This window comes from Crinia signifera, chromosome 1 (assembly GCF_055691185.1).
Source record: "Crinia signifera chromosome 1, ASM5569118v1, whole genome shotgun sequence".
Classification (NCBI taxonomy): domain Eukaryota; kingdom Metazoa; phylum Chordata; class Amphibia; order Anura; family Myobatrachidae; genus Crinia; species Crinia signifera.
The window spans coordinates 325,159,340-325,177,831 of record NC_139217.1 but is presented as its reverse complement, the minus strand read 5'-3'; the positions used below and the strand labels follow the sequence as shown (position 1 = coordinate 325,177,831).

Genomic DNA, 18,492 nt, shown 5'->3' with positions numbered 1-18,492 from the left:
TTAATGGAATCTCTTGTCTAATATGGACCAAGCCTTCAGTATGCCAAACGTGCCCGATCTGCATTCCTATGTCCATCCCTACATAACCCGATCTGCAGGGCTATTTTTCAGCAGGCTCCAGCAGGAACTGAGGCCCTTATTCTAGTTCACTCTTTCTGACAAAATATTTCTAAAGGCCCCCATACACTAGCCGATTTTGGTCAGATTTAGGCCAGATCAGTCGGATCTGGCCGAAATCGGACCAAAATCGGCTAGTTTTGATGTCCCCTCAGATCCGATGCGCAGTCCCGTGAGAGAGCGCTCAGCCAATCACAGGCTGCCCATTCATTGTATAGGCTTTTTTGTCTAGCACTGACAGCTCCCGGCTCCCTCTGCCCGGCTCTATGCCGCCTGTGTCCCCCGCAGCGTCCGTGTCCCCCGCAGCGTCCCCAGCCCCCCAGCTCCCACCAGCAGCCCCCCCCCTGCTCCCCGGGTTTTTTACGTGTGATAAATCGAGACGATTTATCACATGTAAAAAATGGCACATCAAGTGCCAATCTAATCAAGCTCCCCCGGGGAGCAGCCGGGGAAGCTCAGGGGGAAGTCGGGGGCGACTTGTCCTAAGGACAAGTCGCCCTAGTGTATGGGGGCCTTTAGATGGACAAAACCATGTGCACTGCAGGTGAGGCAGGTGTAAAACCCCACCCAAATCTAATAATCTCTGCACAAGTAACACCTGCCTCACCTGCAGTGCACATGGTTTGTCCATCTAAGAAATATTTTGTCAGAAAGAGTGAACTAGAATAAGGGCCTCAGTTCCTGCTGGAGCCTGCTGAAAAATAGCACTGCCGATCTGTATATCTATGCCACTCACTGCGTGACCCACGTTATATGTCTATGTCACGCCATCCCTGTATGACCCACTCTGTATTCCTGTCCCTCATTACATGCCCCAATCTGTACACCTACAATATATCCTTTAGTGCCCCATGCTGTATGCCTATGTCTCTCCTTGCGTGACCAACGCTGTATGTCTATGTCCATCCCTGTGTGAACCACACTCTACTCTTATGGCCCTTCTTTTGTGCTCCGATCTGAATGCCTATGTCCCTCCCTGTATGACCCGATCTGTATGCATATGTCCCTCCATGCGTGACCCAGGCTGTATTCCTATATCCCTCCCTGCATGCCCCGCACTGTATGCCTATGTCCCTCCCTGTGTGACAAATGCTGTATGCATACGCTGTATGCCTATGTCCCTCCCTGTGTGTCCCGCACTGTATGCCTATGTCCTGCACTGTATGCCTATGTCCCTCCCTGCACGTTCCGCACTGTATGCCTATGTCCCTCCCTGCACGTCCCGCACTGTATCACATCACAGCTGGCCAGCGTGGAGTTACCTTGATGCAACCTGACAACAAGGTACCCCAACTTCCGCAACCTGCCATTTGCAACAGATTGACGCCTCCACTGTTTGCTGTTGATCCCACTAAATGACTGCCCTCCTGGTAAAGTGATTCCTGCTCTGTTTTTCCAGACTTTCTTTTATGCCTGCTGGGTTTAAGCCTGGTGAAATTCTCACCGCACTTTTGACTCTATCACTTAAAAAGATTATTACGCATGAGCAAACAGTAGCTTCTGCTTGCTTTATGTAACTGGCCCATTCTGCAAAAACAAATGCCATTGTCAGATGCCGCTTGTGCTCAGAGCCCCATTCCTTCCTATGGGAAGCAGTTCCTGGGATCGCAAACAGGTATTCAAGTGGATCCCTCCACTGCTTGTGTGCCAGACAACTGGGACGTCAGTGCACTTCTACCCAGCGAGTGGTAACAAACAACTTTGTAATTTGCACACTGCTGGTTCCAGCCATTACCACGCAACAAGAACAGCGGGGTGCTTAATCTCAGAAGCTTCCCTAGATTGCTATGCAACCAGGGAGCCAGATGATCTAAGCTACTAATCAAACTGCCTGGACCTGACTTTCCAGCTGATATCTATGGCCCTTATTCTGGTTCGGACGGTACGGCCCGCGTGCGGCCGTACCGCCGATGTTTTTATTCTGCACATGCGCAGAGGTCAATCTGCGCATGTGCAGCCCCCTTCGCCGCAGACGTATTTCGTCCGCCGCAAAGGGGGCGTATAGGGGCGTGAGGGGCTTCAGACCCTCATTTCCCTATGTGTACGCCCCGCGTTTCATGGGCGTTCCCATGCAAACGCGGGGCGTATGCATGGTAATGAGGGTATGACGCAACTCATGGGGGCGGAAAGCTGACGTCGCCGGATGTCAGCTCTCAGCCCCCATACAAGCTAGCACACGGACGATTGTCCGTGTGGTCTCAGCTTGCGGGAGCTGCTGGGGCGTGCGGACCTGCCTTCGATGGTCGACGACCATCGAATGCAGGGGGCAGCTCCCACCATGGTGGAGGCGTACGCCTCCACCATTTTTATGCGGATCGCCAGCCGTCCGTGTACGGACGGCCGTGGCGATCCGTCTCGTGGGCGGGGATTGGTTTGTGCGGCCAGAGCACCGTGTGCGGCTCTGGCCGCACCAACCAGAATAAGGGCCAATGTGACTGGGAGGCTGATCTGTGGAGACATTTGTGATTAGCTACATTCTCCTTTATATTGCACTCAGCCCAGCTAGTCCTTGTCGATTATAGCTTGTTCTCAGACTGTGTTCCTGAAAACCTGCCTTGCTTTGTATCCTGTATACTTGCCTTTGCAAGTATCATGCATTAATGCTTTCATCATCCTTCACTCCAGGTTTAATCCTCAAGTCAGAGGCTTCCTGCATTACTGGTTTCATCATCCTGCCAGAGAATACTGCACTCCAGGTTTAATCATCATGTCAGAAGTATCCTACAATACTGGTTTCATCACCCTGCCAGAAAATCGTGCACAGCAGGTTTATGGCCTCATTCTGGTTCACTCGCAAAAGCAAATTCTCTCTCTAATGGACAAAACCATGTGTACTGCAGGGGGGCAGATGTAACATGTGCAGAGAGAGTTCAATTTGGGTGAGTTATTTTGTTTCTGCGCAGGGTAAATACTGACTGCTTTATTTTAACACTGCAAATATAGATAACAGTTTGAAGTAAAACCCCACCCAAATCTAATTCTCTCTGCACATGTTACATCTGCCCCACCTGCAGTGCATATGCTTTTGTCCATTAGAGATTGAATTTGCTTTTGCGAGTGAACCAGAATTAGGACCTTAATCCTCATGCCAGAGGAATCTTGCATTATTGGATTTATCATCCAGCCAGTGTAACCTGTTATCCTACTGGAACTCGCCTTCCTATGCATGGACTATCTGAACCACCAAGCAGAAATAATATAACACTTTGTTGTCTGAGTCTGTGAGTGTATAAAGCTCTAAACACACGTACAGATTTTTCTGTCTGACCTATCTGGTGGGAACAAAAAACTTGACAAGTATGTTAGCAAATGACAATCAAAAAATTGTTTCCAAACGCTTGAAAACAGACAATGATCAGTCTGACAAATTGTTAAAATCATTCCGATATAACAAATTTATCAAAGCATATATTTTTTCTGTTTTCCTGCATTTGGGTGGACATTTTTGATTGCCATATGGGTACTTGTATACTATCACGGCTCCCATCGCATGCCATCGGATGCCATATGTAATGGCATGCGATGCGATTTTACCGGGTTTTTAATGCATTTGTGGAAAATCGCATGCGATCGCATGGGATGCGATACCATTTTCACACTGTATCACCCCCACTATCAACGCCAACCCGAAGCGTGGCGAGCACAGCGAGCCCGCTATGGGCGGCGGTACGCGTCCTACGACCTTTTCATACCCCCACTATCCACGTCGGCGTGTAGTTGAGAATAGAAAGTGTGGTGAGCCCAAAGCGCGGCAAGCGCAGCGAGCCCCGCGAGGGGACGCGGATACCTTCACAGGTATCCGTGTCCCTTCGCGGGCTTCACAGGTATCCGTGTCCCCTCGCGGGGCTCACTGCGCTCGCCACGCTTCGGGGTCGGTGGCTCGCTGCACTCGCCACACTTTCTATTCTCAACTCCACGCCGACGTGGATAGTGGGGGTATGAAAAGGTCGTAGGACGCGTACCGCCGCCGCTCGCCACGCTTCGGGTTGGCGTTGATAGTGGGGGTGATACAATGTGAAAAATGACATTTGGGGTGCATTTTACATGATTTGAACACATATCCATGATTTTTATGCTTCGGGTCCATGACATGTCCATGATTTTTACGCTTCGGGTCCATGACATGTCCATGATTTTTATGCTTCGGGTTGGCGTTGATAGTGGGGGAGATACAGTGTGAAAAATGACATTTGGGGTGCAATTTGCATGATTTGAACACATGTCCATGATTTAAAATGTGGTTTTGCGATTTAATTCGGCAAAATGGCCGAAATTGCCCATTTTCCCGAATTCGCATATTTCATGAGATGCGAAAAACTGAAAAAAAAAATGGTGAATTTGCCGCGAAGTCGCACTTTCTGAAAGTACGATTTTTAGTAGCACCAGAACTCGCATCCAGATGTTTTCCCAATGGAAAGTATACAATTTGCATATTTAATGAGATGCGAATTTGGGAAAATGTGTGTAAAAATCGCAAAACATTTAGACCAAGTTCTGACAGGCGAATTGGCCAGAACCCTGCACAGATCATTGAGATCTGTGCATGGTCCTGTGTTAAAAAAGTGTTTTGGGGAAAAAAATGGTGTGGGGTCCCCGCTCCTGAGCATAACCAGACCCGGGCTCATTGAGAGGGACCTGGTTCCAAAAATACGGGGGACAAAAAGCATAGGGGTCGCCCGTATTTCTGAAACCAGCCCCAGACTCTTGGACCGGTCCAGGCTCCAAAAATACGGAGGACAAAAAATCTGGAGGTCCCCCGTATTTTTAAACCAGCACCGGGCTCCAACAGTCCGCGGTGTCATGCCACAGCCGGGAGGACACTTTTTATATAAGGTCCCCCGGCCGAAACATGAGCACCGTGGCTGGAGGAGTGGGGACCCCCCCCCAATAAAGGGGTTCCCCCCCCCAGTGGACGCTGGCCTGATAGTGTTAAATATCACATACGTAACATTGCTTTATGCAGGAGAACTACAAGTGCCGGCAGACCTCCCCCGCATGCTGGGACTTGGAGAACCACAAGTCCCAGCATGCGGGGCATTAATGGGCCCGCTGGGACTTGTAGTCCACACAAACACACACCTCACTTTTACACCAACATACTTACCAATCCAGGATCCAGCGCTGGCTCCCTGCTCCACAGCCTGTTCACCCCGCATGGACAGCGGGATGAACCGGCTTTCGCTGGCACAGCTATCACCTTCTGTAGCGCTGTCCCAGTGCTACAGAGGCTAAGAGCATGATTGGCCGATGCATTTCCATGGAGATGCATTGCTCAGCCCTGATTGGCTGAGCTATGCCTCTCCATGGAGTCGCATAAGCCAACCACACTATCAGCCTCTGTAGCGCTACAGAGGCTGTTAGCTGCGACGGAGAAAGCCGTTGTCCGTGCGGGGTTAGCCGGCTGTGGAGCAGACAGACCAGCGCTGGACCCTGGATTGGTAAGTATGTTGGTGTAAAAGTGAGGTGTGTGTTTGTGTGTGTAATAAAGTTATACTTTTCTGTGTGCGTTTTCTTTTAACATTCTTTTTACAGGTGGACTACAAGTGCTTGTACTTGTGGTTCTCCAAGTCCCAGCATGCGGGGGAGGTCTGCTGGCACTTGTAGTTCTCCTGCATAAAGCAATTTTACGTATGTGAGATTTAACACTATCAGGCCGGCGTCCACTGGCCACGGACACCGGTGACAGCCCCAGGCTTCAGCCCTGGACGGGTGAAGCCTGGGGGGGACCCCTTTATCGGGGGGGGGTCCCCACTCCTCCAGGTACCCTGTCCAAGGCTGACCAGCCATGGGCTGATTTTGAAAATGCGAAAATATTGCATTCTATTAAATGTCACCCGTGGTCTCTTATAATGGTATGTTTAATAAGTAATCACTTACCGATAAGACATGCTTTGTACAGATAAGGGAGAACCTGAAAATACATTCCATTACAAAAGAATATAAATGCTTTCAATATATTAACTGCTAAGTGTTAACATTTGTTAATTAATTAGACACAGTGGTTTTCACCTAACTTTGTTATATTAAATGTCTTTAGGGGTACAGCAGGAAATATAACTAATGTCCAATACACATTATTGGATTAAATATTATAACAGTATAAAACATTAAAACAGTATTATTGCTTAATTGGTTGTTCCAATGTGTTCAACTGCATCATGTACTTTATTAATACATTTTTCTAATACTATTGTATTGCTGTTTCAACACTTTTTTTCTTGACCCATTTGATCATGTTCTCAGCCAAACAGAAATTGTATCTGAAAACACTCCTTTATGCATGAAATGTTGCCATTGTCTTATCAAAGTACAGAAAATGCAGTCTTCTTGCATGTGGGTTATATTGTGTTTAATGCTGTGTACACACGGTGAGATTTAACATTCGATTTTGACTATATAGCAGATCGTAAGCAGATCGCACAGGTTTTTTACCTTGCGATCCCGATGAGCGCTCCGGTGACAGCACAAATCGAAACCCAGATAGACAGGGCAGCAAAGACTATATAGTGGAAATCTAATACAGATTGTATAAATTGTATGTTAAAAGTACAGAGATAGCAAAGATTGTATAGCACTCAAATCTTTAGTCGAATAGCAAGGGAATCTCACCGTGCATACACACAATTAGTTCACACTATACACAAGAATAATATATGATGCAAAACTCTTGTCATCCTACTATGTTTGGCACATTTTAGAAGTCCTACAAATACCTTTGCTTTACTTTTTTAAAGGACCATGCCCTACCAAAATGGTGATATGCCTACCTTGACTGGAACTCAGTGGAGTGTTCCTATCCTGTAGTCTGTTTACTGATGTTGGTTGCTAGAGATAGGCAAAGTCTATGGATTAGCATTTAAATAAAAAAAAATATTTAATGTTCAGCAGTAAGCTTAAAATCATCAATCACTATTTGCAGTATTCTGCATATACTGGCTGCAAACCAGTGGCAGTTGTTGCCTGTGGGCTGCAGCTCCAACCATACATAGAATGGGGGGGGGGGGGGTTGTTAACACATAGAAACATACATGTAATGTTTAATATAATATATGTACTGTCTGCTTTACCACGGAGGTTGGAAGCATTGTGGATCACCGCCGTCGCTCGACCCAGGACTCAGCATTTGGAACTATTCTTCTTTAGCCAGTCCCCAAACTCCTGTGCAACTAGCCAAATGTGCCCCAGTTATATAATTCAATAACTTTTTGTTTTCTTTAATATTTATGATAACTAGCTGAATCCCCGAGCTTCGTAATGGAATATCAAGTATTTAGTGTGTTTAATTTTAATTTTGAAGGAGTTCCTGGTACACTACACTTTTAGTCTTTCCTTCAGGCTAAGCCCCTAACAATTCTTAATAAAAAAACAAAAAACAAAAAAAAAAAACCCACAGATTGTCGGTAAAAGAATCTGTAAATTTGTTTTTAAACCTAGATTAACATGCTGCTAAAAACATACACACCTATTGAAAAATAGCATTTTCTTACCCCTTTTGCTTTAGCCTCAGTCTGAATAGTCTGAATAACTACTGTCAGACTTACATATGGCAAATGTATATTAATGTATCTTAGCATTCACTATCTGACAGAGAGCAAAGCATGTTTGGAGAGGTCCACAAGAAAAGATTTGCCGGTCTGAGTTGTTTGGGGGAAATAGAATAGAAGCTGTCAATAAAATCTGGAGGTATTGATATTGGAAAAAGCGAGTAAAACACATTGGAGCAGAATTAGGTTAATTCAAAGCTACTTTAACATATACCCCAGAGGAAGTCACTAGAGACAAACGCATTGGCTGGACAAGGCTACTGTGAACCAAAAGTTGATTACTTGGTGTTCATGAGCTCATAACCCTAAGGCTGGCATGTCCAAACTGTGGGCATCCAGCTGTTTTGAAACTTCACATCCCAGCATGCCTTGCCATAGTTTTAGCATTCCCTAACTAAACTGTGGCAAGGCATGCTGGGACTTGTAGTTTCACAACAGCTGGAGGGCCATAGTTTGGCCATGCCTGCCCTAAAGGGTTATGATATCAAGTCTGTAACAACCAACTTTATAAGTCCATATGATTTATAGAAAGATAAGTTGCAGAAATGATACATTTTTTAAACAAAATGGGTACTTGTGTAGTTTCACGGCGCCAGTAGATCGCATGCGATTTGACATCCGATATTGCATGCGATTTACTAACTATTTCATTACCCCACTATCCACTAGGGTGTGGAGTTGATTTTATATAGTGTGGTGAGCGCAGCGAGCCACCGAGCCCGAAGCTTGGCGAGCGGACACGGATGTTGTTTCAAAGCGACTCACGATATTGCATGCCATTTGCACGCAATTCCGTCAAATACATTCCGTGGCCACTCGCCACGCTTCGGGCTCGCCACACTATATAGAAATCAACTCCACGCCCTAGTGGATAGTGGGGTAATGAAATGGATAGTAAATTGCATGCGATATCGGATGTCAAATCGCATGCGATCTACTGGCGCCGTGAAACTACACAAGTACCACAAAAGGTTTAAAGGAATTTTATAATGATTGTGTAACGGTGAACTCTGGTATAGAGAACTCTGGGTATTTTAGAGAAGACAGAAAAGAGTGCCTTTTCTTGGTGCACCTAGAGAAATAATACTTAGTAAAACATCACTTTTATTGAATTCATTTAAAATAGTTGCGAATATATAAAAGGACTGGACAACACATAAGACAACAAGTAGTGATTTAAAAAGGATAAGAATCCTCACCTAGTGGGAAACCACTGCCCGCTATCCCCGTTATTATTATGATAGATATAGTGTGGCACAAAAGACTTGTTTATATTACCAAAGTCATGTAATGAGGATTGTAACTCATTAAATACAGTGTATTGAAAGAATCCTGAGGCTCTCTAATGCAGTCACCAGCAAGCGCTTGAACACGGATGTGGTACCGTTTCAGCGCTGCTGTTGGCTTGCTGGAGCCAGTAGTTCCACGACCTGCGTTCAAACCGCAGAGCTGGGTCTGAGGTGTGCCTGTGTGCACTCCCTCGCTCATGCAGGTTTAGAAGAGACAGGGTCACACACGGCTCTGGCGCCAGAGACCGTGTCAGTGTACTGGTTGTCTTATTGCATCTAGACAATGTACTTAAAATGGTTAACTGATGTGCCTGGTCTTCCCACTCTCACTGGTTAGTTGAATAAGCTGCCTTTTGCGATGAAATATGTGAAATCAGCTACTTTATAAGAAAAAAACCTTACGTTTTTGAATAGGGCATATGTTTCTCCGAAACAACACTTGTATTTTCACTCAGATAGTTTAGGATGCTGTTTTAAATGTAAAATGTCTAATGCCACAATGTTCCATAACTTTTGGGAATTGCTAAATTTCATAAATGCTACATTCTCAGTTCAACTGTGTAGACACCCTACTGCTTTTTTTTTCTTGTATTTTTGTGTGTGGGACTTGGGCTCGTGGTAGCAAGAGATCATCCCTGCTCTTACGGTTATACTTACCATTGCTAAAAAAAACAATTATCACCCACTGGTTATATAGACAATCACCCTCTATCGCTGCAGTTAAAGCAATATTGCTTAACACAGTCTTTTATGAAAGGCAGGTTACTCTGCCAGATATAGAAATAGGGGCCCCTAGGTTTTATAGGAAATGGAATACTGTCATACTGAGCTTTGTTATGCCTACCCAACTACGTATATAGAAAATATTTGAGATGACCACCAATTCCTTTGTCGCAATTACTGCAATATGAATGTATGCTCCTTCCAAATTCTAACCTTTTTGAGGATCGTGCTGATTGGAGGTGTTTAACGTTTTTGTTTGCATTCCCCCCTTTTCTCCCCACTCTGTCTCCTCATACTTATACCCCTTATATTGTTATTTATAAGTATTTGCAACATTATTGTTTTGATACAAACCTCACTGGTGATTAAGCAGAAAGGAACAAACTGCGCTTAAAGGAAAAATTGTGTTGTCACACAGAGTGCTTATTAAATGTATTTATTATCACATACTAATACATAAAAATGTATATAAAATAATTAAAAACATATACAACAAATATATAATTTGTATGGTCTAAGGGAAAGGGAATAGGCTCCCCTGATTCTTCCTCTTTAAATGGGATCCTGTTCCTAGATTGGACTGGGCTGTACTGATTGATAAGATAAGTGATGGACAGTTTATTGTTACCACTCTCGATTTTTGTGAAAAGTCATGCGCATAATTGCAGATAAATTGAAGAAAGCCCTTTGGAGTGGTGCCAGTGGCTCTTTGTCCTGTGTTGGGCATAAGCTGCTTCCCAAAAAGTGTATTCACAAGTCCTGGTACAGGTATACGTTTTGTATTCCATGAATAAGTCCACATAAATGGGTTTTGAGGAATTGGGGTGTCTGTGACTGTCGCGTTTCGCCGAGAAGTCCCCAGCTCGTCAAGACCTCACACAAAGTAATTCTTTAATCGTCTTTATTTTTTAATTGGATGCAACATAAGAGTTTTTATCATGTCACAATGCTGTTTATTCTGAACTTTCGGTACTTATGTAGTATCTGGGCTGCCGATTTTGTGATTGTATGCCTTACCTTAAGGCATACAATCAGATGCGATGCGATGCGATTCGATGCGATTTTGCATAGGATTCAATGTTAAGAAGGTCCTGTTCATTTCCCCACTATCCAAGTGGGCATAGAGTTGATTTTATATAGTGTGGCAAGCGCAGCGAGCCACCGAGCCCGAAGCGTGGCGAGCGAACGCATATTTCTTAAAAAGTATTCTGTGTCCCCTCGCGGGGCTCGCTACGCTCGCCACGCTTCGGGCTCGGTGGCGCGCTACGCTCGCCACAGGTTTATATCCAACTCCATGCCCACTTGGATAGTGGGGAAAGGAAAAGGACCCCTTTTTTCCCATTGAATTCTATGTTATAATGGACTCAGACCATTTTAACATTGAATCCTATGGAAAAATCTTGACCATCGCATCGCATACGATTTGGTCGCATGCGATGCGATGCGATCCGATTTCTAAATCGGACGCCCAGATACTACATAAGTACCGAACTTTCTTATCATTTGTATTACTACAGTTGTAATTTATTCTTTTTTTTTTTTTGCAAATATATATTTTTTATTGGGTTTACAAAGGGAAAAGAAACACATTACATAGTTACATAGTAGGTGAGGCTGAATAAAGACTTGCACCCATCTAGTTCAATCTATGTTTATAGTAGCTTATCCCTTGTTGTATAGTATGTTCTGATATTTTTAAGACAGATTATGTTAATTCTTTGTACCCATGGATGTTTTTAACCAATAAATGTTTATCCAACCTTATTTTAAACGTATTTATAGTGTCTTCCGACACCACTTCTCCAGGAAAGAGTTCCAAAGTTTGACTGCTCTGACTGTAAAGAACTTTTTTCCTCTAGATGAACAAAATCTTTTTTCTTCTAATCTAATCTAATCTAATCTAATCTAAACTCGTGCCCTCACGTCCTAGATCCCTAGATATGCATGTTGAGCATATCCCCGCTTAAACGTCTATTCTCTAGTGTAAATAGTCCCAAATTGTTTAATCTTTCCTTGTAGCTTCAATTCTCCATTTCCCTAATAAGCTTTGTTGCTCTTCTTTGGATTTTTTTCTAATTCTATCATGTCCTTTTTATAGTGCGGGGCCCAGAACTGCACTGCGTATTCGAGGTGCGGTCTAACCAATGATTTGTACAGAGACATAATTACTTTTGAGTCAATAGTTTCCATGCCCCTTTTAATACATGCAAGAATTTTGTTGCCCTTTTTTGGTGCTATATTACATTGAGCACTACACCCCAGTTTGTTGTCTATTTGGACTCCTAGATCCTTTTCGAGTACTGAATTACCCAATTCATCCCCGCTTAGGTTATAACTAACACACTGGTTATGTCTTCCAAGGTGCAGGACCTTGCATTTGTCCACATTGAACCTCATCTTCCACTTTTTTTGCCTCATCTAGATTGTCAAGATCATTTTGAAGCATGGTGACATCTTCTGATGATTTAATAACTCTGCTCAGTTTTGTATCATCAGCAAAGATGGATACATCTTTGCTGATGGATATATCCCAATATTGTTAATAAAAATGTTAAACAAAATGGGCCCAAGAACCGAACCCTGAGGACATTAGTAGTAAAGTGAACAGATGAGCAAAAATGACATAAGTAAATTCACATATTTCGACAACGTATAAGAATGTTGTAATTTGTTCTTAAGAATAAATTGTTTAAAAAAAAAATCTGAACAAGAAAACTGAAAATTAATATGCAGCAAATAATGCATTTAATAAACAAAAAATGTTTACCAGAAACATAAGATATCGTGCCAAGGAAGCACATACACTGGATCATATGAAGTCTTGGTATTTATAGTTGTAGCCGATGAACAGCATACCAAGTAATCAACACAGCTAGAAAGGTTACAGCATTGCAGAATACAGGTCTCACAGCATCCTACAAACACTTCAGAAAGCTCCAGTGGTCCCTACCATAGCCCACACCCTGGCAGATCACATAGCCCACACCCTGGCAGATCACATAGCCCACACCCTGGCAGCTATTCCACCATCAAGAGTAATGAGCTCTACCCTGAAAATCACTATATGAGGAGAACACAGGTGCTGCTCAATCAGCCCAACCCAGATCACATCAGTTAGGAAACCTGGACTGGATCTACAGTAATTTTCCTTTTCCTGCTGCTGATCTAAAACCTGGTCTGGATTTTCCACTTTATCCTCATGGGGAAATATGTTGTATCTGCCACACTCCACTCCCTTAGCTTCAACCACCCTGGTGAAGCTAACAAATTTTCAGGCAAGCTCTCTACCTAGCCCACCTCTACTTGTGTCATTCGCTCAGGTACACAGCCCTCCACCACTTTCCAAAGGTTGCCCACCTCGCCTTCTTCCTCCTCCCCTAGCTTCAACATAGGGTTGCTTGGAGGATCGGGACCCACAAACCTCCTGGAAAGGGCATCAGCATTAAGGTGTTGATTCCCCAGAGGAGGCTGCACCTCAAACTTAAATGGCTGTAAGGTCAAAAACCAATGGGTCCCATGAGCATCCACCTCTGTTTGTATACATCCACTGTAAGGGCGCATGGTCTGTGACCAACAAAAACTCTCGTCCCAACAAATAAATTTTAAGGATTCAACTGTCCACTTAATTGCTAAGCTGTCCTGGACAGTTATTTACGCCTCAGGTAGAGGATGATCTTCTCCTATCCTGGAGGAACAATGTTGGCAGTGACCATCGTGAGCTCACTACCAGTATCCACATCTCCTGGCCTTCAGGGATATCATTTGGCCATCCCGGCACCATATGGTAACATCGCCCTCTCCCTGCCGAGCTACTACTCAGCGCCAGACAACCAGGTCAGGTGCCGCTCATCCCCCACCACTGTAACACTATTACACGTGGGGGACAGCAGCACACCTGCAGGTGTTATTTAAGCCACAACTTCATCTCCCAGTGCCTGATATAAATAGCAGGTGTCGCTCATCCCCCACTACTGTGATTCATCACAAGTGGAGGACAGCAGCACACCTGACAAAATAATTATTTTCAAATCAACACCTATATACCGGCCTGTTTGGGAACATTCATCCCTCAATCACCTAAGGAGCTCACCCTGCACTGGAATATTTCTAAACACGGGGGCCCTTTTGGGGTCAACAGGGACCGCAGTATCCCTCTCTTTTTATATCTCTTGCAAAACTCCAATAAACTTTGGCACACTCACTCGCCATACCTATAACAGCTCATCATAAGTACCTTGATGGCAGCTGGTAAAGAGTGGACCACATAGAGAAGGGAAGGGTGACCTCTCTTACAATTGTGCTAAACCTCCACCCTTACCACAGGTATACAAAGCGGGGCAGCAGCCGGCTTGTGTAGAAGATTGAGAGTGCCTATCTCAGTTTCTCTCTATCCCTCATTAAAATACAGCAATCTCCCACAATACCTAAAAAGCCCACCTGCAGAGAGTGGCAGCTGGCAAACTCTGGGTGGTTCTGCCAAAAGGGAAAGGCGACTTCCCAAAATTAACCAGACAACCCGCTTATGCCAACAGGTACGTCTGTCTAGTACTTATCTTAAACTGCATTATTAAAAGTAAAATTTTAATACACTCATTGAACCAGAGCACTCTCTGCGCCTCTATCTACTGTTATACTAGTCCCAGAACAAAAGAGGCCTTTTCTTGAGTTGACCTCTCGCTTTGTTTTCTACACAACTTTCTCAATTGTTATAACTTACAATAAACCAACATACATATTGTTTTTTTCAAAAGAGTGTCCCAACAAAAAAGAGAGTCTTTTCTTTCTTCTCCTGAATACTCTATTTACTCTCTAGGGCAGGGCCGGTGCAAGAGTTCTTGGCACCCTAGGCAAAACCTCTGATGAATCCCCCCCCCCATTAACCCTTAAGAAAGAGGTATTGATTGATTGATTGATTTACAGTTTCTCATATAGCGCAGCAGATTCCGTTGCGCTTTACAAATGCAACACTGCAAGAACAAACTGGGCAACACTGCAAGAACAAACTGGGTAAAACAGACATTCATGGAGGAAGGAGGGCCCTGTTGCAATGCACAATGTACACGTATATACATATATACAGTATATAACCACACAGCCATACACGGGCTCTGTTAGACACACATATATTATAATTCCCTCCCCCAGGCAGCCAATACTGCAAGTGCCAATGTGCCATACCTCCACAAAGAGAAGATTAACGTTGGTGTGGGGGCTGGCAGGGAGGCGTTGCTCCCTGTCAGTTCTGCGGGCTCCACAGGCGGCTGCTCTCTGATTGATGCCCCAGTACTGTTGCAGCGCCGCGGGTCCCCCTTCCTGCCTTCCGAAACCGCATAAACATTTTTTAAATGGTGCGGAGAGAATTGCTGCTGCCACCCGCCGATCCAGATCCACGTGCAGCAGGGTGAGGGTGTTATGCGGGTGGTGGGTGCTGCCACCCGCAGATCCAGACCCACAGCGGGGCAGTGGGGGTGAACTACGGGCGCTGCCACCCGCTGATGACATTGATCAGCTCCAGGGGGTGGGGGGTGCTACCTCTCACCGATTACACTGACCTGCCTCCAGATGTGTGTGTGGGACGGGATGGGGGGCTTGCGGGCTCACCTGCTGTTTCTCTGAAGGCTGGAAAGGTGACTGCTTTGATTTCTTCCTGTTCCTCCTGCTCCTCGTGCGTCAGGCAGCTGGTTTCCTGCATCTAATCTGCAGCTCTGTACCGCCCCCCTGTGGCCGGCGCCCTAGGCAAATGCCTAAAGATGCCTAGTGGTGGCGCCGGCCCTGCTCTAGGGTGCACCTCCACACACCTTAATTATTAGGGAGAACCACCGTTTTCTCCCTTTAAATTGAAAAACATTTGTGGACACATCATAATCAGCTATTTTTATATATCTGATACAAACCTGTGCACTGGTCCATTCCCCCGTTCCCCCTTTCCCCCAAAAGAACACTATGTATAAATGTATGGCTGCTATATGGAATGTCTGGATTCAAAGACTAGAATCAGGGCCTAATTCAGATTTGTAATTAAACCCAACAACTTACGCACAAAATCTGATATTTGGATGCCTGCGCATGCAAAAGACCCACTCTTCGCATTTGCAGAATGCTTGCATTATTGCTTGAAGGCCCATCAGCCTTAGCATGACTGACATGCTGCAGAGTTTTGGTTGGTGTAGAAGGGGAAACAAGCAATGTTGACAAAAGTAAGGAGTGTTGCCTGCATTTTGTAGGTCCTCAAATGCAGCACTAGGATATCGCAGATGCATGAGGAGGCAACTATCTCCTACAGATGCCACCTGCTGCATTTTTTTTTTTTTTTATTTGTACAGAATTATACATTTGCTTCCACTCAAGTGGACATGCATATAACTTCTTAAAAAATATTTAAATTTTTTTATACGCCAAGACAAATAAATAAGGAAATGGTAATGCATGAAAAGGTTAATGTTATATTAATCTTATTTATATATTTTTTTGTGTCAGGGAAGTTATCCTAATTTAATTTAATTAAAATGAATGAAATGAAACCACTAGATGGTGCAAATGAGACACTGACAGTTTTCCTCAACAGCAGAATGCCAAAGAAATGAATTGAAGTATAATGTTGCCGTATGCTGCATACTTACCAACTTTTTTAGTTTCTTTTACAGGAGAAACACCCAATCCCTTCCCACAGCTTTGCTATTGCTAATTATTGTAACACCATCCTGCCAGCTTCACTAGAAAGCAGTGATGGTGTGTAAACAGTACAGTCAAAAGGTCGACATGCACCAGCTCGACAGTGACAAAAGGTTGACACAAGCAACTGGTTGCCATGGAAAAGGTCAACATGAGTATTCAGGGTTTTTTGTGTGAATGTTGACACCAGAGCAAGAGGACTCCCAATTAGTGTAGTGCATACCCACGCATGGCTCAAAGTCTCAATTTAGGTCAGTTTAGGACTACAAGCATTGTCATGCTCAGAACAATTCATTACGGTGGGCACAATAGGCGTTCAAGAAAAGCTTGAAAGGTATACTCTATCAAGAGGGACGTGTCTTGCAACACCAAGGGGCATGGGCAATAGTCTTCATTTAATCATTCAGCCTGTAATCATCATGTCCCCCTAATCGCACCCAAATGTCAGATGAAGGGCCCACCAGGGACTGTAGTGGTAAGGCTAATGCTTATGGCTTGTGGACAGCCACAACAGACGCTTGCATAGCCTTTATGGTCTTTATTATGGGTAAATTAAACCTGGACTGTTAGGAGTAGGAGACCACGGCGTGACTCATTATTTTGCGGTGACTAAATCCGGAGAGTGCCGTCCTGCTGGTATGCATGAATTTAGATAATTGACCGGCACCACTGAAATTTTTTAATATATTGTGGCAGTGCTGGTTGTATTGGACAGTGGGCCAATGGTCAGTGAGTTGTATTGGACAGTGTCTACATGCTGAGGAAGCCGCTGATTATCCAAAAAGGCAGAGAAACACATTCTATGTATTATTTCAACAATATTTCACACATTCCTGAGATGGCTGCACTATACAGGAAAAGCACCAGCAGCAGGGAACACACGTGGAGGATCGCAGATCGCAGAAAGGGTTGGGTAACTTAAAGCCACTTAATACCAAAACAGGACTGAGTATCCAATAATGCATATTTGATCAATTAACATCAATATTGCAAATTTTGACCAACTAACATCATTGCATGCATGATTTACTAACAATTGTTAGAGGCCTGAGTAACCATCTAATCACTGCAATATAGTTATATCAGATGTGATCTACCAACACCGCTTACAAGTCCACACTGTGAAAAGCCTCTGATAGACGGGACTGCTACTATTAACGCTTGGTTTTTAATTATTTGTCCTCACAGATATATAAATTGTTATCTAATCGGGATTGAATCGAATGGTACCCAAATACATTTGATTTGACTATATAGTACAGATCTGTACTATATAGTCTTGCCTGACAAGACTATTTTTTTATTAGATTTACACTACACAGGAGCGCGCATTGGGATCAAATCTGCATCGAATGTAGAAAAAACATTAGATTTTCTATTTGATTTTGCTTCTAAAAAGTGTATTCATAACTCACTGCCTTGATTTGACTAACTCACTGACACTTGCCTGACATTAATGTATGGTTCGAATGCTATGTACACCCACCTTGGATGCTGAGAAAATGCTGTAATCTATCTTTAAACTAAATATTACTTTAACACCCACTTTGTACATGGGTTGAAAAGGGTTCTATTGCACAGGGATGCTATTTCTAGGGGATGTTTCCCTTAACTTACGGAATTCAATTTTGTACTGGACAGGCTAGAGCTGGTTTACATGTTTACATTATTACATGGTATAAAACTACATTTAAAATTTGTACTGATGTTGGGATTATGATTCAAGATCATAAGTACATTACGTTTCAAGAAAGTGTTTTTGTTTATTTTTAGCATGGCCTTTAAGATCTATGAATAACCTTTTCCTAGCAACTAATATGAAAGATTAGACCCTCCACCCCACTTTAAACAAGGTGCGTCCTATTTTCATAGGACATCAAGAGGCTGATGAACAACCTATTTATAACCTGATTATTTACAACATGCAATATACACTGCAACAGCAATTGACAATTAGCCCAATATCTGTGTGTTACTACAGAATATATAATGGAGTTTTTCCGTTGCTGCATAAGCAATACAGTGCAGTCCTTAATCTTGTCATGGTTATATACAGTATAATAATCTGGTAAAACTGAAAGTTTTGACAGTTAGTGGGATTGATAATGAGTAATAAGAGTTTTCAATGAATATGCTAAATTAAAAAT

General features: G+C 43.7%; 1 protein-coding gene across 3 annotated transcripts in view; it reads right to left on the bottom strand.

The window, feature by feature from the left end:
* RNF212B (ring finger protein 212B) overlaps nt 1–18,492 on the bottom strand; it is a 116,125-nt gene that overhangs the window by 21,872 nt on the left and 75,761 nt on the right. For all 3 annotated transcript variants that reach the window (XR_014474967.1, XM_083188343.1, XM_083188329.1), the window contains exons 11-12: nt 6,885–6,942; nt 5,995–6,028 (exon numbers count right to left, since the gene is read on the bottom strand). Coding sequence is in view for 2 of the 3 variants with exons in the window: in XM_083188343.1 (XP_083044469.1) it covers nt 5,995–6,028; nt 6,885–6,942 (92 nt within the window). In the remaining variant the exon portion in view is untranslated. The remainder of the gene's footprint in view (nt 1–5,994; nt 6,029–6,884; nt 6,943–18,492) is intronic.